A 20,996-nucleotide genomic window follows, 5' to 3' on the forward strand; every position below is an offset into this window, starting at 1 on the left:
TTTAATAGCATTCTAAGCAATTATTCTAAGAGCTGGGTCAAGATGCTTCCACATTGCATTTAACCATGTTGGATGTTGCTTGGTTAAAACACCGGTTGTGTTGCCTTAGCCACCTATTAGACATTGTGCTATTGTTGCATGCGCTGTATGTGTGCACCCGTAGCGTGTAGGTAGCGGTGTTATCTGTGTCTCCTGGGACATTATGAACAAACATGTATAATAAATGAAGCAGTTGAGCCTTTTTTTTTCCCAGAGGGAGCGAGAGGGGTGCGCTCTAGGGACTTGTTAAGGTGGTATGGGCAAGAAAGGATAACAACTCATTTAGTATTCTCTCTAATCACAACCCCCCCCGCCCGTGTGCACCATGGATAACCTTCAACCCCCTACTGTTACAGAAGAAACCCTTTTATTGATTTTCCCCCTTTTGTGTCTTGTGGATGGGCAAAGTTCTTCCATATTGTACAGGCTACCTTTCATATGTTCTATCCTCCTTCCATACTTTACCCGAAACTCCAGCACATTCTATCCAGCCTGTCTAAGAAACCCCTTGTTTTTCCAGTCCCCCGTTTTTCCCTTACCCAATCAAACCTATATCTTCAAGGATCCCTTTTAGTACCTGGGGGTAAAGTTTTCATTATTCTCTTTGATAGTGGGTCGTATTGTTTTTAATGTATTCAGTGTTGTGCCAGTATTGATCCTCTTTCGTTCGCCGGGCAAATTCCATATTGGTGACTTTTTTTGATGTTTTTTCACACAGAAATGGTAGAGTATTCCCAGTAATCAAGTCTATGTGGTGATTAATCATGCTGATGGTGTGTCTTTTCCAGCTTTTCTTAGAAAACCTGGAGCATGAAGACTCCTTCATCTACCTGTCAGCCATTCAAGGTAAAATAATGATGCAGCTTGGCCAAATGGGATGTTATCATTGATTTAACCCACCCATACTATTATCTGCCTAGCTGAAGTGGTTGTCCGCAACTCTTGAAAGCAGATGGACTGAGTATGAACTGTCTTTAGGTCTGGCTGCATTGGCTGATTCTTACCCAGAGAGGATTCTGGAAAGGCTCCTAAAAGACTTTCAACATGGTCCCTCCCTCCCTACGTCCAACAAGGAGCACTCCCTGGAAACCCGCCTGAAAGTGGGAGAAGTCCTGATGAGGGCGAGCAGGGCTATGGGTGAGCATCATCAGTTGGTTTTTCACATTCAAGTTTGTATAACTAGACTTGTGAGGATATTCAGATAACTTGATACCCATTTCCTGACCCCTAAAAAGCCATCAATTCATGTGATATATACATTATATTAGGCTCCATGTAATCTCGCATTGCCAGACCTATCTCCACTGCGATGTGGAGTAAGGTCTGGCCACGCCACACATGCATTCTAGGATAGGAGAAAAAAACATTCTGGGTTGTTTGCATTTCTTAAACCAATCGCACTCACCGAGGGTGGTGCTAAGCTCCAAACAAAGGGACAGTGGCTCTGCAAAATAGTCTTGGGTGGAACATTTGCACATCGCAAAAGAATACGCTACATATAATATTATATTAAGTTTTCTGTACACGATGCAGTAACATGAGCTATTTAAATTAGCTGAGTATATGGTTTATTTATTTTGCTCTTACCAGTGTACTTAGTCCACAGCAATCCTCTTCAATCTGTTCCACAACGTCCCACTTAGAGAGTAAATGCCGTAAACATATTCCTTGTAAATCTTTACAATCATTCCCCAAAAGAACCAAGCAGGCCTGCCTTGTTGCACTATCCAAATTTTGCTTGCCCGAAGTTTGTTGTTTCCCGAAGTGAGTGGAGTTTGATAACGGCAACACATAGCACTCAGTAAAAGGTGAGGGACATCGATGTCAGGCAATTTTCCTGGAAATGTATCCAGACTAGGCTCCATGTTATCAAGGGATAGTTTAGCATTTTGGGAAATACACTTATTTGCTTTCTTTTTAATAGTGAAATTAAATGATCGATACCACTCTCATATCTGTTGAAGTATGGACGTGCGTCCGGCAGTCCAGCCACGGGGTCCATTTCCAGAGCCTCTCACTTGGAGCTCTTTTCCCTGCTACGCTATCTTTTGGGTCTATTTTTGACAGAGCAGCTAGCATCTCCGAAGCATGAAATTCCTTCCCTCGTGATCTTAAAAAGTCTAAAAAAAATTTCAAAATCTATTTATTTTGAAGCCTACTGCTTCTTATGCAAGAAAGCAATTCATCTGGGAATGTTGGGTGTACGGGCGCTGGAGTCTCATGCAAAAAGTTAAACAGATGCTCCGCATCTTCAAAGTTTCCTGTGGACATTGATAGTGCCTGAGCTGAAGCACAGCCCAAAGTTTAGTGCTGGCACCATTTCTTGGTGAACAGCAGCCAGGCACAGTGATGTTGTTCGGTTTAGTACCATTGTGCCTTTATTGAGACCAAAGCCAAAACCTGTGCTCCGAACAACTCCTAGTTGTATGCAACCTCAAAAGGAATAAGCAGAATGTATGTATGTATTTGTATTATGAATGTATGTATTTAGAATGTTTGCAATCTGCCATAAAACGGGAAGAAGAAGTGATACTGAGGAACAGATCATCTTTACTAATGATAGCGCATTTCAAGCAGCGCCAATGAAACTATGAACGGATACACACTTCCTGTCTCCTAAATGGGTGTGTCGTTGTTTGAACGTTGTGTAGATGAATGAAAGTTATATTCGTTTAATTTATTAAAATTTTCTTTTGCTAACATTAGAGATTTACACAGCTGAAAGACCTACTTGGCATTACAGAGATTAGTTTTGTTAGGGTGTTCACAAATGCTAGTAGACATTCTTCATCGCTTATCTGTGTTGCCAGATCTCGTGAGAGTTTTTGGTCCTCAGGCAGAAACCGGTCCCAAACAAGGTTCATTTTCTCCTGATGTGTGAAAAAAATGCAATTTTAGTGTCAGAATGTTCTGGAGCTATGGGGCTTGTGAGGAATGGGTCCAATATTTACTTTGGGGACTATGGGGCGACAGAATCGCTAATCTGTGTTCATGTTCACTTCTTCCATGGATGTAATGATTCGATACGATTTCGCAGTTTTAAGTTCATGATACAATTTTCTCAGGATTCTTTTTTAACAGAATGAAATGAAATTCCTTTATTTAAATAAAAATGTGCAAAAGAACAGACTTGAAACTCGAAACTGCAGCTGAAATAGTATTTTATCTTAACGCTCTAAGGACTAAGGGCATATTTTCTTAAATTTACCTTTTTAAGGAATTTTTTGGAAAACCGTGAAAACTGAAAACAAACCTCAATTTATGATGTGTTTTACGAATTGTTTTGGTGCTTGAAATGAGTTTACCAAAGTCTTAGGTCATATATGATTAAAATAGTAAAATGTCTGAAATGACATTTTGTAATATCGCTTTTGAGTTGGGGTTTTGTCAAACATTGTATGGACACGCTGGTGCGTCTTCTGTCCTCAGAGGGTTAAATAACAAAAAAATAAATTCAAGATTAAAGTGGCTATATATATCTTTCAGTTTGTGTTGATTCTAGCGGCCACTTTGGACAAAAGTGATAGTGTTTTTACCATGCTTGCTGTCGTAAAGCTCTTTTCTTTACGGTGCTGTATCACCAAGTTAGCATTACCGGGAGGTCATATAGTTGCGATGAATGTTTTGCTCAAACAGAAAATTATTCATTTACAATAAGAGAATATGTTACAGATGCATCGTTGCATTTCAAGTGTTGCATACGGTAACGTAGCCTATTTTGGATGTCTCGTGAGCTAAACCGTGTATCGCTGTCACTGTGTCACAAGCCAAAGTTAGGGCGGCACGATATTGACACAATGTGATATTGCTATATTGATTATGAATATTGCGATATTAATTTCGATATTTTTAAACATATGTAAAATTACAAAAGTTATGGGAAAACGCATCAAAATAGATTCATAACAAATTAAACAAGTTTTCTTACAACACAAGATTTAGTTCAACTGACAATCATATTGGACTGGTACAACATGAATAAATAAGGACCATGTCTACAGAACAAGACATGTTTCACTGGTTGGACAGTATAAAATATATAAATAAACAATGTCACTCTGTCGAAATATGCACACACGTGGTACGCTCCATAGGGTTTGTCACGTAGTGGACCTGTGCGCTGACGTGTAACAACATGTGCAACATTTGTAATCGAACACAACTAAGCCACACAGTCAACGGACGGGACGCAGCGCTCCACAAAATAAACAAAATATTGCATACTTATTGCGACACTTTCAATATATTGCAATAACGATATTGAGTCGATATATCTTGCACCCCTAGCCAAAGCATTCATAGTTTGGTGTAGCAACTAACGTAATAATAATTTCAATTCATATAGCGCATTTCAGGAAACCCGAGGACGCTTTACACAACCACGGGGGGGCAAGGGAAAAGAAAATAGTAGGCCAACACAAAGACGACTAGTACTACTAGTTATTTGATGAATGAAATAGACATTTTCAATACATGAGGGCCAAGTCGGGATCGGTTTTGAATAATTTACAATCCCGTAATTGTCTCCATCTTTTGATAGCCCGACAGAGTGTGACTCTGGTCTCGCCCACCATCATTCCCTTCAGCTTTTAGTTAGTTGTTCTTTTTTGTTTCTGTGATGGCCCTGCCCCAGTATTAGCCATAACTACAGCAGATAACTTCTAAAATAAAATCCAAAGACAATTAGGCCTATTTAAAAAAAATTGCCTGCTACCTTTGACCTGCATACTCACTAACGCAGGCTTTTCCGCTGTTACACTGAAATCTGTGTGACCAATCAGATTGTGTGCTCTGTAGCGCCATCTAAACTGCTGAAAATCATTATCTGGCTAAAAGAACATGGACATTTGACTTTGTGTAAGTGGTAAACATTAAGGAATTTGTGCTTGTTTGATTATGTGTACATATTTGTTTGCATAATAATAATAATTATTATTATTATTATTATTATTATTATTATTATTATTATTATAATTCTTCAATATTCTATTACTGTCTGTGGTGGACAGCTATCGGCATGGAACCACCAAACCACAAAAGCCACAGTGCAGGCTTGTTTTCCATGCAGATCTCTGTTCAGAAGGGACCCTGTGTATCAGAACCTTTCTCTGATTGAAAACCCTGTTTTGTTTTTTCTTAGCTCTGGTTTTATCTGCCAGATTGCCATCGTACCATTTCTCTGGAACAATCAGGGGGTTTATATGCTTGCTGAGAGATTGGATAGACCTTCAGTTTGCTGCACAGACGTCCAGAAAGCCTCTGTGTTGTCTTGAAGCCCCCGAGTGGCCAAGATTTGCCTTTTGCCAGGCTGTCATTAGTAAATAAGAAGGTTTTTTTAATTGACTCGCCTGGTAGAGTGGCAGAGAAGCACTTGAATAGTCCTGTGAGCTTCTATAGTGTGCAATGATGGGCAGAAAATGTACTAACAGAGAAGAACTCTGCACCAAGTGATGTTCCCAAGACATAAAGTTAATTAACATACAGGAAAGGGATGTATAGAATACAGTACCAATACAATGCCAAAATTTGGGAGCATCTATGGGAGTGTTGCATCAGTTTTTTTGTGTGTGTTGTGCGCAGTTGTGACGAAGGCTATTATTCCTGCTGACTCACACACCCTTAAACACAGCGATTCTCTTTCATTAGATCTAGAGCCATAAGTGTGTGTGTGTGTGTGTGTGTGTGTGTGTGTGTGTGTGTGTGTGTGTGTGTGTGTGTGTGTGTGTGTGTGTGTGTGTGTGTGTGTGTGTGTGTGTGTGTGTGTGTGTGTGTGTGTGTGTGTGGTTTGAATATTGTGATTATAAGGAAGTGGTTGGAATTCTAAAAGTGTAGTCTAGGATAAGCTAAATAAATCACTGTGCATGCGCACATGCATGTTTTTGGATCAAGCAAATATACCCAACTCTAACGTACACACACACACACACACACACACACACACACACACACACACACACACACACACACACACGGGTCAAGCAGGTCTTACTACCACTAACCAGTCAGCTGGTTGTCTCCACTCCATGGAGGCCTCTGGCTGTCCTCCCTGCTGCTTGGCAGGGGCAGCTGTAGTCAGCAGTCGGCTCTGTTCTTTGTATGTCTGCCGATGTAACAGAGTTCCCCGCACACAGCTTGTTAAACGGCGTATGACTACACTCTGTAAACAACAATATTAGTCTTGTGTCAACATGTGGATTTCAATGGCTGGATTACATTTAAAGCTCTTTGTCTGGTATCCACGCTGTTCTCAGAAATCTCTTTCTCTTGCCAAAACTCAGACTGCTACACTACTCGCCTTCTTTCTACAGTTATCACCTTGTCTCTCTTCGTTTTTTGCTTTGAGTATTTTTGGCATCTTTCCGAGCTGTGATTTTCCATTTGGATCCGTAGCTTGAGGCTTATTTCTACAAATCGGGGTTATAGTAAACTAAAAAGAAAATAAACAATGAAAAATGTTTTTAGTAAACTGAAACTATATAAAAACTAAAACCTTCAATTACAGGGGTATCACACTTCTCAGCCTCATTGAGAGCCTATTTCTCAGTATGGCTATGATCAGATGATGGTCTGCCAACTTTCACGCGTAAAAAAATGAAGATAATTACGTCTTGAAGAGTCCATGTTTTTTTGACCCTCCATGTCCTTCTTGGCTACTAACTTCTGTGTGGGGGAGAAGTGGGAGTGGTATGTAATTTCTTCACATCAGACACTAACGTAGCACAAAGATTGAACATTGAACATCATGGCTATTCTCCAACCATGTATTTTGTATGAATATGTAGCTACATACTTCTGAGACATTATACCTGGCCCTAACAAAAACAAACTAAAAATACTATAAAACTAAATATATTAAAACTAAACCTATTTGGAAAAACTAAACTAAAATGAAACCCAAAAGTCAAAACTAAAATAAATTTTATAATCTTGCTGCAAATCAGTCTACCCACCTGTAGGATGCTTATTTATTCAGCATTTTGTATTTTCTTGTCTTCCAACAAACTGGCCTGACAATTAAGACACTACCGTCAGGAAATTATAACCATTTCATTAAATAAAACCTAAACCGACACGCTACATATGAGTCAATTTCTCATTGCAGTCATTCGAGTCACCACGACGAGTCCGAGTCAAGTCTCGATTCACAGTGTCGAGTCCAAGTCCGAGTCACCAAAGAAGAGTCCGAGTCAAGTCACCATTACTCATTTGCAACAACGACCTGTCACATTCGTACGGTACACATTCATAACTGGAAGCTGCCCAGTACAACCATAGTCTGATCTGCTGTCCACTGAGCAGCTCCACTGGAGCGGTTGGGGTTAAGGGCCTTGCTCAAGGGCACCTCAGTGGTGGTAATGAGGCAGAGACTCGCTTCCTTAACCCCTAGGCCACCACTGTGAATAGTGACTTGAGTCCGAGTCGAGTACTCCTCCATAATATTAGTCATAAACTAAATTCAATTTCTGAGTCCTATTTCATGAACGCTCAAGTCCGATTTCTCATGAATCCTCGAGTCCAAGTCATCAGTGCCATAGTCCAAGTTGAATCAAGCCTGGCTCACAACCAGAGAATAGCAACTTGAGTTGGACTCCGAGGCCTGGACCATCACTGGCTCGTGTCATTATCTAGTAATTCAATGGACAACACAACGAGATGTGTTAGGATTTGAGTGAGTCAGCTCATGTGGCAATGTTAGATTTATCACATCGTACGTTTTTTGGAGAAGGAAGCATTGCAATGTCAGGAAAAATTTATAATATAGAGGCTAGCGGCCCAGTCGTTGATATACAGTTGGAGATGTGTGAGAAATACGCTCACAGTGGCAATGCTAACATGCAGATGCCAAGCAACTATGTTAACCATGTTAACCATCAGTTTAGCATGCTAGCATTTGCTAATGAGCACTAAATGCAAAGTACAGCTGAGACTGATGGGAATGTCATTAGTTACCAACTACAACTAATTGCCCTCTGCAGTAATACAGTGAATTAATGCATTAAGTCATAATCTAGTTTATTCTGAGTTGGGGCATGAATGACTGTATCAAATTTAATTGTAATCTGTCCAATAGTTGTAGAGACATTTCACAAAAAAAACACAAATGTCAACCTGATGGTAGCGCTAGAGGAGAAGTCAGGGAATTATCAAAGTGGGTAAGCTTCATCATCAGGCTTCAAAATGTTATGGCAATCCATCCAATATATGTTGAGATATTTCAGTCTGGATCAAAGGCGCGGAGCTAGCATGACTATAAACTCACCACACTATCAGAGGATCACACGCAGAGGATCACAAGCGGCGCTTCTGGCCAAACACCAGGCCAAAGTTATTTTTATGATCATAAGCTGAATGCATGTTTTGCCCAATATGAACTGCATCAAGCTGAAGTCAAATTTAAGTTAGATATTTGCTAGCTTGACTTGAATTTTAATGTCACTGGGTCTATGTTGTTTGCATCAGTGACTGATCAAATGTTTGATTAGCCTATAGATTTATATTGATCTTTCAATCCTTTAAAGTTCTAATAGAGCATTTGGTATAAAAGACTCCAGGACTGACAATACTTACTGTTGCATTTGATAATAACCGCATGTTTTAAATAAGGTCTTGGATTTCTGTTCATAGTTTATTTTACTTTACTTTGAATAGAAGATGTGTGCTGTAAGATAGAGAGCCAGATAACTGACATCTTTATTTAACCTGATACATAATAAGGTCTCTATTTTATTACTGTGAATGCATTTAAGATGTACAACCTGGGGTCTAGTCTCGCTTTGCCAGACCATCCACACGCCGCGGAGCGGAGGAGGGTCTGGCTAGTCCACACAGCATTCCGGGATGGGAGAAAAACGTGCTCTGGTTTATTGGCATTTCTTTAATCCAATCACGATCGCCATGGGCAGCGCTAAGCTCCGCACGGAGCTGCTGTAAAATAGTCGTGCAACAGAAAACTGAGATTGGACAGATAGTCTAGCTAGCTGTCTCAATTTACCATGCAGAGATCTAAGGAGCAGGTAACCATAGTCCTCATAAATTCACCGGAGTTTAAAATTCCAACACAAAGAAAGTGTAAGGAAACGGACATCGGTGTAAATACATGCATCCGGCGGAATTTCCTGTGGCACCGGAGCGATCGTGTAAGTGGAACGTTAAGGATATAGACTACTTGGGATCTAACCTGTCTTTCTGGTCTTTCTCACCTCTTTTCCTTCTCCAGGGGAACTGGCGCCCCACCTCGGCCGTCCTCTAGTCGGCGTCTTACTGCAAGGAACCAGGGACCCTGACCAAAGCGTCCGAGCCAGCAGTTTGTCCAACCTGGGGGAACTTTGCCAGAAACTAGACTACGCCCTAGGAACAGTGGCTCAAGAGGTGAGAGGGAGCACTGACCTGAAACTTGTATGATCCTCCTGGAGGAACTGGGTTTTTGCAGCAGCACATGGTAAAAAGACATTGTGGCTTCATAAAAAAAAAAACTTACAACAAAAACAAAATCATACATCCGGACACCTCAAATAAACTGTAGGTCTGGTCCATAAGTCAATTGCTAAATCAGTGTTCATGAAAGCCCTGCCAGTTTTAGACTGCAAATGACTATAGCAACAATTCAGGTGCTTTACACTACATAAAAAGATGCTCTGTAAATTGAACATTGTTAGATATTTGTCCATTTGCTTTGAGAAGTGGCTATGGTATAAATGTAATATCTATGCTGTACTCAAATAAGGAAATAACTGAGTTGAGGATGTACTTCACCTCCACCTAATCTTTTAATGACTTAGAATGCAACACCTCATGATGCAATCATTCTGATTTGAATATAGCAAAAAATAAAGGAATACAGGTAGTGATTACATTAATTTAAAAAAGTAGTACACAGTAAAATCAATCCCTTTGTCCATTGGATGGATTACATTGAAATCCAAGCCTTTTGCAGAAGTATTTCATATGATGGGCAGAATTAAAAAATAATTGAGAATTGCCATATTTCAGCTATGGTTAGTAAAAGCTGCCATTGAAATATTAACTAAGTACTTATGTGACCTGGCAGAGGAAATACTTACGTTGTTAGTTAGTTATAGTATTATCAATATTATAGTTATTTCAGTTTTCCATTTGTGAAATGTATATAAGTTGAAATTGTGAGTAGTTACGTGGAGGCGTGAAAGTTTACAGAAGTTCAATAAATAAATATTAAAAAAAAAAAAATCTGCCATGGTTAAATTAAGAAATAAGGAATTTTAAAAGGATATTGTAGGAAGGTAATGGAAAAATTATTAAATACAGTGTCTCCCAAGATCGTATCTCTCATGTGAGCATCAAAGAAACAAGGGACTCTCCAACTACTGGCTAAACAGGGTTATAATCCCAGAATCCTCCCAGAAACCATAAACTCTGTGATTGGTCCGTCGCTTAGCCAACCAATTAAATCCCCTTATTAACTGCTCTCTGTCTACTGGCATTTCCCCTCTCCATTATTGAACAAGCCACGGTTTACCCCCTCTTAAATAAGCCCTTTCTGGATCCCTCTGTCTTAAGTCATTTTAGACCCATCTCTAAACTGCCATTGTTATCCAATTCTTGTCTCCACACAATTGATTTATTTTATGAACAACTATCAAAATTTCGAAAGATTTCTCTGAGACTCCTCTGGTCAAGTTCGCCAATGACTTACTGCTTGCCACTTGTGCAGGCCCATACTCCATTTGAATTATCTTTGACCTCAGCTCAGCCTTTGGCAGAATGGCCCAGAATGTCTTAATCAGTTGTTTGAAAGACTATTTCGGCATCGGTGATGTGACTTATCTGTCCAACAGGTCTTTTTCTGTTATGATGGATATGCGTCTTCCTCTTGTGCTCCTTTCTTTTGTGGGGTTACCCAGGGGTTTATTCTGGGTCCCCTTTATATACCATATACATGCTACCCCTGGGGCAAATAATGCATAGATATGATATAGATTTTCATTGCTATGTGGATTATATGTAACTATATGTCCAAATAAAGCCAGGTACCACCACACTGTCCATTATTATGTCCTATCCTGCTGAAATTAAGAATTGGATGTCTACAATTTACTGCAGTTGAATGACTCCAAAATCAGAAATAATTATAATGGCCTCGTCTGGTCCAAGCACTTGCAGTTCTTCTGTATGTTATACAGAGGTGGGTAGAGTAGCCAAAAATTGTACTCAAGTAAAAGTACTGTTACTTCAGAATAATATGACTCAAGTAAAAGTAAAAGTAGTCATCCAAATAATTACTTGAGTAAGAGTAAAAAAGTGCTCAAGTACTGAGTAACTGTTGAGTAACGTCTGATTTATTTTTTTAACACAAGCATTCAATCAGACAGACAAAATTACAAAGTAATCATCTTTAGGCAAATTATAGCTCATCCAATCAATAAAATTAAAAATAATGAATTACAAAATAGCTTAAATTAAAAATAATCCTTTTTTTAAAAATAAGTACTTAAACAATAAAATCAATAAAATAATATAAAATAAATAAGCACAAGTAACACAAATTTCCAAACCTTTATACTTTTTTACCAGGCTTCTTCAGGCAGAACTAGAACAAGGTAATGTAGCTGCTGTTTCACACTTTTACTAAGGTAAACATGCTTTCAATATGAGGCCAGGGGTGTTCCTTCTTGTCTGTGTCTGCTGACGGTTGATTCTGACATTTTTGTTTCGCTACGACTGTAAAGCTAACCCGTCCCGCTGCTTAGATTGAGTATGTTCACGTGACGAGACTGCACAACTACGTTTGATTGGTGAAACACAGTCACATGGTAGAGCCTTTAGCGGAAGTCTCTCTCTCTGTCAAAATAAAACATTAAAATGAGGCGTACGCGGGGGGGATAAAAACAATGACGCGTAGAATACCAAAGAGGTAAAAAGAAAAGTAACAAGCTCATTGTAGCCTAATGTAGCGGAGTAAGAGCACAGTTTCTTCTTCACAAATCTACTCCAAAGTAAAAAGTATAGTGATTTAAAACTACTCCTACTCCTAGAAGTATAATTTTTTCAAAAGCTTACTCAAGTAAATGTAACGGAGTAAATGTAACCCGTTACTACCCACCTCTGATGTTATATTGTAAAATTGGTCAGATATTTGATAAACGGCAGGTGCAAGATGATCACAAGCAGCAGATGTCCAAATACACAAGCCAATACATTCCCACTTGTAGACAGTCCACAGTGTAGACCAAAAGTTAAAAGACAACACAACTGAGTCAAAGTGCTTCCTTTTTGTTGAAACGCATGAAGTGAATATGCAGTGAGAAATTAGCAAGTGAGGCCAAAGAGACTTCAGCTTTTTTGTTGCTGAAAGGAATCAATTTTCTAACATGGACCACCAAATTTCTACTCCAGTCAATCTGAGTGGAGAAGCCGCATCCATACAGTAATTCTGTCTGTTAAAAAAAGATTGTGCGTCCATCGTGTGTGTGGGCTACACAAATACACGCCCACTTACTTTGATCAGGCTCTAAGTTGCTGCATGGTGCTGCAGTGGTCAGAGGCTGAATTAAAGTGAGTGAGTGTGTGTGTGTGTGTGTGTGTGCGTGTGAATAAGCAGCACTGTCAGCTGAAGAAACAGAGATGCTTATTCATGAACCTGCCCATTTTTACTTTTTCACTACGTGTGTGCACGCTCAAGTGAGGGAGTGTAGAGAAATGGAGGGCCCATGTTTATGTTGATGTCTGACCAATACATCAATCGATCCAATTTAGTTCTGGCACTGACCTCAGCAGTGTAGGCCTGCAGCTGATTCGGCATTTTTGTGATAAACGTGTTGTGTAAAATACAGCATAGCTCTAGATTGTGCTGTATTTCTTACCTAGACAGGATCACTAACTGTATTTATGCTTTATGCATATGTCTTCATGTTTATACCACTGTAAATCTTATTGTGTGTGTGTGTGCAGCTCAGCTCCTGTCTGACTGCTCTGATAAAGACAGAGAAGGAAGCAGAGGTGAGGAGAGCTGCTGTCCATGTTATCACCCTGCTGCTCCGAGGCCTCAGCGAAAAAACCACCCAGGTACGCACACACTCACAACGGAGTATGCATAAAACACATACAATTTTGTGCATCTTTTTATATCAAACCATATAATACATTTGACAAAATGGCTGATTTCACATGAAATGATTTTACATGAAAACCACGATCACGCAGTTCCCGTAAAAATAACAGCCACAGTAGCTTGGAAAATAGAGTTATGGACACTGCATCTATCTAATAAACCAGGAAGCCTCTGTATGTATGTTTGTCTGTCTTTGAAATATCTCATGAACCATGCATCCAATCTACTTGCTACATGTTGTCCTGGGTACATCAGACTCACCCTGGGTCCGCTAATTAAGTCCTCATTTGCATAATGTTGAATCCAGCCCTAGTTATGCAAATGAGGATGGGGAGCTCAGTTTGCCGCCTCTCAAAAACTCACAAAAATCTTTTAAACTGCGATGTGAAATGATAATAATAAAGGAATAAGACAAAGTTTTCCAAACAAGCCGCCATTATGGTCTATTTTGTAATGTGTTATAATGACGTGATGATGTGAGAAAAGGACACTATATCCTGGAAAATAATTGAGACGTGATGCTTTTGAGAAACCATTGCAAATATACAAACTGTTGCTAAAAAGAAACAACACTGTATTTATTTAGGTAACGTTACTGTTTACAACTTTTTCCAGCTGTTTCAGCATAATCTGTTCATATGGGATCACGCTCAGGACCCGTAACACCTACAATATTTTTTGTCACTGTTGCCAGCCGACAGTGCAGCTACTAGTGCACCCCCACACTTTATTAAGCCTAACTTGATGTTAACGTTCAGGGTGTGTTCTTGAGAGTGTGAGGCTCTTATTACAAAGGCTGACGGATCCTATAATCTAGTCCCAGTTTCCCTGCTGTCATCACTGGGGTTATAGACTAAATGTTAGCTTCTCACCAAGCACCAAGCTTCTCAAAACACCATGTTCACGTCCCTCACACTGTGGTTACTCTTGGCATCTCTGCTGTAGTGTTGTTCTTAGATAGTCGACCACAGGGTCCAGGCTAATCACATCACAGTTCCGTGGCCTCCTAAAATGGAAGCAGCGAGGCAGGATCGCTGACTGGATTTCTCCCATTCACTGATCCCTGTGCAGGTTTGAGGGTGCAACATGCCAGCAACTCTGCCAGTTTATGTATTTATAGCACTATAGGGCACTTTCAGCAAATGCACCCAAGCTAAATTATCATCATTGACCTAAATAAATAATATAAAATAATCATCAAATCTTTGAATTGTGGATTGAGAAACCCTTCTGTGACATTAGACATGGGATAAACAAAACAAAACTATAATCAATAATAATATAATCAAAGTTCTCAATTGACAGACGAAATGCTAAATAGATGCTAGGAATGGAAACAAGTGAAGTGTTGAAACATTATTTTTTTTCCCAACTTTTCCTGGTTTCAAAGGCTGCATTAAAGTAAAGTGATGTCATTTTCTGAACCTGCCAGACTGCTCTAGCTGTTCTATTATTTGCCTTTTAACCACTTAGTCATTATACCCACATTATGATGGTTATTTATCTAAAATCTAAATGTGAATATACTTTGTGAAAGCACCAATTGTCAACCCTAGAATATTGTCGCAATATCGACATCGAGGTATTTGGTCAAAAATATCGTGATATCTGATTTTCTCCATATCGCCCAGCCCTACAGTAAAGCTGTTTTTACAACAGCTCACTGTCCTATCAGATCCGCTGGGGTATTTCTTCCACATAGAATAAAAAAGTTCCACATGGGATACACCTGTGGTTTCTTGCTCCAAACTCATCTGAGAGCCTCCTCGCCACCCGTCTTGGGGTTTATTGGGGATAAAAGATAAATGAACATGAGCTTTGTCCTTTCAATCGCATAACATCCTGGCTACAGGTTAAATCACTGTAGTTTTATATATCAATCAGCAAGAGTTGTGTAAGGGCATTATCACGCTTATACCATGGTCACTTGCCAAATGTATATATTTTTTTTAAACATTAATTCAAATTTATATACGTTTTACAATCAAAATCTAAAAAAATTTCCCTGGTTACGCCTGAGGGTTTGACTAATACCTGGGACAATCATTCCCATACCATAAAGTTCTTATGCAATCGAAAAGTTGGTCACTGCTCCAGGGAATAGAACGGACCTTAGATACGACTTGCCACCCTTAGCAACAGGAGATATTTATATAGTCCGCTCAGCTCGTAGAACCCTTCAGCTCAGCTCCGAGCCATAGAGCTAGCGCTATGCTAACAAGATTCAAGGTCAATAACATCTTGTACAGTTGCCAGTTGGCAATAAGTAAAAATAATTTGACAGTATGTTTAACATCAAGACAAGCTAGCCATCAGCCATGTCATTGTCCCCAAAACAATAGAACGACTTACGAACAATTTTATCCGTAATGCGTAACGTTACTGTCGGAGCCTGAAGTAACGACCTGAACAGTGAACGGGATGGGAGCAAACCTTATTCGCTGTGAAACAAAGTCAGTTTACAGGGGCAGTGTAACTTACTTCCTGCAGCTTGTGTGTTAGCGTCATCCTGTGGTGTTCAGAGGACGAGGCACTGAAGCACAACACAGTGTTGGAACTAACAGATTCACATTTCCTTTTTGTTAACGTAGCGCATCCGGTTTCACTGGAACTCTTTTAGTAGGTGTCCTATAACACTTTATTAATGGACACCCTGCAGCCAATCAGAATCAAGTATTCACCCAGACCATGGTATAAATTTTGTTAACCTAGGAACAAAACCCTAAGGAATACAGTCTTCTTTAGACCCAGTCTCATACTGTATAAACCATAATCAGTAGCGCTGAAAACAGAAAGCAAATGTGTGGTAGCCCAGTGGAAACACACCTATATGTGAGCTGCCGGCCGCTGGCACAAGTGTGATGTGGCTCTTGAGCCACTGCCACGACCACAGCCAGCTGTCCAGTCGCTGGTCCCAGGCCAGCTCCTGTCATTACTGGAACAGCTGGAGAAGGGCAGCACCAGCTGTACATGGCTAATGATACACAGAGTAACATTAGAACAGGTAAGAGAGGCAGATCAAAGGGAATCAGAGCAGGCCAGGTGTAGTGGTGTGGATGGTGCAGGAGGTGCTTTGACTGGCTGAGAAGCCGTGGTAGAAGAAGTATTCAGATCCTTTACTTAAGTAAAAGTACTAATACCACAATGTAAGAAATACTCTGTTACAAGTAAAAGTCCTGCATTGAAAATGTTACTTAAGTAAAAGTATGTAAGTATGATCAGGTAAATGTACTTAACGTATTAAAAGTAAGAGTACTCCATGCAGAAAAATCCTCACATTTTAGAAACTGTAAACGAACAAAACAGTTCTGTCAATTAGCTAGCTTAAGTGTTTAATCTGCCAATAATTTCAGCTGTACGTGTAGGCCGTTGGGTAGTTTAATTTATAATAAAAGACAGTCTTTTAAAAACCACATGTGTTTTGTGTGCAAAAAGCTTAATTTGTAAAGTAACTAGTAACTAAAGCTGTCAGATTAATGTAGTGGTGTAAAAAGTACGATATTTCCCTCTCGTAATGTAGTGGAGTAGAAGTAGAAAGTAGCATGAAAAGAAAAGTACAAGTACCTCAAATTTGTACTTAAGTACAGTACTTGAGTAAATTCACTCAGTTACATTCCACCACTGCTGATAAGCAATTAGAGACTGAGGGAACACCGAGGCAGGAGTCATGGAAGCCATTGATCCATGTCCTTGTTTTAGCTCTATGTGTATTCTCTGTAAGTACATAAGGAGCAAATACAAACCTGTGTCAAATTCCTTGTGTGTGTACTCATACTTTTAGCTTGCACAGTAGCTGGATTCTCGCAATATCACAAGATCATGATCATCATCTTGTCAGGGTCCAACCTAGTCTCGCATTGCCAGACCTTCCTCCACAGCGCTGCTAAGGAAGGTCTGGCTAGTCCACACAGCAATCCGGGATAGGAGAAAAACACGCTCTGATTTATTGGCATTTCTTTAAACCAATCCCAATCGTCTTGGGCGGCGCTAAACGGTGGATGGAGCAACCTTTGAACATACACACATTCCACCAAAACAAGTTCCTTCCCGAGGCTATTTTGCAGTGGCACCATTGCTCCGTCCGGCACTTAAGATTGTGATTGGTTTGAAGAAATGCCAATAAACCAGAGCACCAGAGTTTTTCTCCCATCCCGAAATGTTTGTGGACTAGCCAGACCCTCCTCCGCAGCGCTGTGGGGGAAGGTCTGGCAATGCCAGACTGTTTCCTGGGACTGCTTCACAGTCAAAGCCACCCTTTGTTTCGCCAGTTGAAACAATGTTGGGTTTGCATTAACTCAAATTAGCTCTGAAACAGCTGTAGGAGAGCCAACAGTAAACAAAGGTTGACTCCACCACTCAATAAAATCTACTATATAGACGGATACTTACTGCTTTTAAATACATTGAATGGCTATTGCTAAAGAGTGCAGATCATAAATAGTTTCAAAAAGAGTTCATTGGAAAAAAAAAATGGGATTTTCATTTTTCAACAATTAAATAGCAATCAAATTGACTATCAATTAATCAGTGGAATGGTTACTGAAAACAACGTTGAGAGAGCTGAAGAGGTTGGGGTGACATCTTTGACTTGCTCTTTCTGTTCTGATGTTTTATGACCTCAGGGCAGGATGTATGGGATGTGCTACAGAGCTATCATGAGAGGTCACTGATGTTATTCATTTCTGCTTTTTTTTTGTTTTTCAGGCTGGGGATTCTTTAAGGGAATTACTCTTTATGTATTAAACACTCAATAAAATATATATTTGAAAGGCTTAAAAATGATGATTGCTTTAAAAAACAGAAAGGTATTTAATGCCATTTCTCTTTGTTGGCAGGTTTCTTTGTTGGCAGGTTTCATTTTGCCCTCTTAAGTTTTTGATTAGTACACGCTAACGGTTAACTTCCAGGTTACTCTTTCCTTGCTCTGTACTTACCAATTTTAAATACGACTTAGGTCTCATTTTAGGAGTTTTGTCCTACGAGTAACTGAGTTAGATGCTAAATGTACTTGGATGAAAAATAAAAAAGAAGCAAACGGTAACAACAAACCGTTGTAAGCATCCGTTCCAGTCTACAGACCAGTCTAAAATGTTGTTTCAACAGTGTAACCTCCGCCTCTCTCCTATGACTTCTCCAGGTTCTCAGTGATGTGTTGTTGGACCTGTACCGAGCTCTAAAGTGGGTGGTTCGCTCAGACCCGGATGACGTTGCAGTGCTCCATGCCCAGCTGGCTCTGGAGGAGCTTGATGACGTCATGAGGAGGTTCATCTTCCCTGAGCAGAAGCTGGAGAAGAAGATTGTTGTCCTGCCATAGAGCTCACATTTTATTTCCATAGGGTCTTAACCCCTCCATAGTTTGGACTGATAGAGGACTTTATTTTTATATGCTCGACTTATAGGCAGCACTAGTTCTGCCTCCATGTGATGTGGATTTTATGGTCAGACCACCTGTTTGTGTACAGCAGCAGCTAAGTCTTGCATGCCTGCATACTAAGTCTTTCCTTTAAGAAAAGTTACAGTGACCCTGTACCATTGTGTTCTAATGTACTACCAACAGTCCACTTCCAAAATAAAGTTTTAAAAACATAGTTCTGCATTTCTATTATAGAGTGTACAAAATAGGTAACCTACTATAATGATATTGCCACTATCTTAACCAGGATATACTGCCAAATTCAAACAGCTCATTAGTTTACTTTTAGTTTTATTATAGGATTAGTGATCACATATTGGACAAAAACCCTGGATGGAGGGTTGTTTAATGTTGCCGTCTCTGCAGTACTGTCATCATTAAACAACAATTCCGAGTAACATCTTGCAGCCATATAGCACCAATTTAAAAAAAATGTTGCGCCATTCTACTGCATTGACAGCTAAGTCTATGCTTATGAAAAGACACTCTTTCCGGCAGTGAAGTACTATAAGAACAACTCTCTATGTAAAATTTGTAATCACTGAGAGCAAGAGATGCATGTTAATGTCTTCTTACCTCCTTGAGTCAAGTACGGAACAAGGTTTTTGGGATATCACGAGTCACAAGCTCACCTAGTTTGGTATCGTTACTTAGGTATTCTAAACAAACTCAGACTTGTGCTGTCTTTGAAAACATGGTAGCAAGCAGTAGATTAAATGATTTCTTCTTGTGTACATATGAACACTAACCTAAAGTGGAGACTGGGCAGCAGCTGGACTACTCTATGCAAACAAGGCCAAATGGGGACCAGGAGGATTTAAACAGTCAGGCTGACAGAGAGAAATGAGACATTCCTTCTTTTGTCTCATCCTTCGGGAAATAGGCTAACAGTGTATGGCATGACCTTCTCCGTCTCTCCCTCTGTGTGAACATACAGCCGGCATACATAATGTGCGCCAGCTTTGTTTGCAACCCATGGATATTTCCTGCAGCGCGGAGTCAAGGTATCACTGTGGCAGGCGGCGTAGAACCGCAGGCTCTTTCATCATGGTGGCAGATTTAGGCCTCTCCACAGCACCGCCACAGAACGACAGCTCTTATGTCACACTTGGGTTTACTCTGGTGGAGGTTATGTATTTTTCTGTCAGTGCCACCTCAAATACGGTAACTTTCTGGACAATAATTTATGTTTACGTTAAATTCAAGTCCTTTAAACCAGAGATCTTCAACAGGGGGTCCACGGCGGGACCTAGGGGGTCCTAAGAGTTGCTGCAGGGGGGCCACCAAATTATTGTTCCATGATTTAAAAAAAAAAAAAAAAAGATGTCTGACATACTGTACATTTACATGAATCCAACATATTACCACCATAGGTGCCAGATCCTTCAGCCTCTTATTATTATTATTATTATTATTAGTAAAGATATCTTTTTAATGTACACAACATTGATGATAGGCTTACTGGCCTACAGCTAAGATAGTCATAACATCATTCACAGATAAAGGCTAGTTTAAGGATTCACTGCACCACATTTAAACATTAAAGCTATAGTGCGTAGTTTCTGCCGCCCCCATGAGGAATTCTAAGTAATGACAACAAAACTGTTGCCGCATCCACATGATACAAGCCTTCTGTGCCCCTGCTTCAAACCATACGACGGCATAGGTCATTTATTCCTACCCTCTTATATGACCCACAGGAGAGTTTTCCGTCCTCATATCTAAACCAGAGAACATAACGGTCACGGTTTTAACACGTTAACGTTGTTGTGAAACCGTTGCAGTTTGGTTAGCTTTAGGTATCAAAATTACTAAGTTAAGTTCAGAGTAGCTCTTTTTGTTCTCTAAAGTTTGAAAAAGACTCTCCACTCCACGCAGACGACACCCAACTAATTCTCTCCTTTCCTGAGTCTGAAAAGCAGGTAGCAGCATGTATCTCAGCCTGTCTGACTGACATTTCTTCTTGGATGTCCACAAACCTAGATATTTGTAAATCTCATCTGAGTCTGGCTTTTACCATCAACCTTGTTTTTGGCAAATTAAAGCTTTAGTGCGAAACTTTTTGATATTAATGAACGTCCGTTACATTCAAGCCATTGCCAAATGAGTTGCTACAAAGCTAAGACAGCTCCACACAACTCTCTGTATTTCTCACTACGTCTATGTTCAGACGATTGTGGCGTCCAGCGACTTTCCCGCGCAGAAGCTCTAGTTAAAATAATTCCCTCTTCTGAAGTCCATCATGTTGTTTTAATCCTCCGTGTCCTCCTTGGCTACTAGCAACTGCGTGGGGGGGTGGCGGTCAGGGAAGGCTTGTATCATGTGGACGCGCAAACAGTTTTGTTGTCGTTGCTTAGAATTCCTCATGGGGGCGGCAGAAACTACGCATTACAGCTTTAACAACAAAAATGCTAACTGGTTGCTTATGCTACATTGGATCAGAGATTTGAATCCACT

At 40.0% G+C, this 20,996-nt stretch overlaps 1 protein-coding gene across 1 annotated transcript in view; it reads left to right on the forward strand.

Annotated features, from left to right (window-relative positions):
* The window catches only part of tango6 (transport and golgi organization 6 homolog (Drosophila)), a 38,289-nt gene extending 19,575 nt beyond the window's left edge, over positions 1 to 18,714 (forward strand). The window contains exons 14-18 of the mRNA XM_028586213.1: positions 828 to 885; positions 1,018 to 1,176; positions 9,257 to 9,408; positions 12,967 to 13,080; positions 18,264 to 18,714. Of these exons, the coding sequence (XP_028442014.1) occupies positions 828 to 885; positions 1,018 to 1,176; positions 9,257 to 9,408; positions 12,967 to 13,080; positions 18,264 to 18,440 (660 nt within the window). The 3' untranslated portion in view covers positions 18,441 to 18,714. The remainder of the gene's footprint in view (positions 1 to 827; positions 886 to 1,017; positions 1,177 to 9,256; positions 9,409 to 12,966; positions 13,081 to 18,263) is intronic.
* The last annotated feature ends 2,282 nt before the right edge of the window (positions 18,715 to 20,996 follow it).

Source organism: Perca flavescens, chromosome 8 (assembly GCF_004354835.1).
Source record: "Perca flavescens isolate YP-PL-M2 chromosome 8, PFLA_1.0, whole genome shotgun sequence".
NCBI lineage: Eukaryota > Metazoa > Chordata > Actinopteri > Perciformes > Percidae > Perca > Perca flavescens.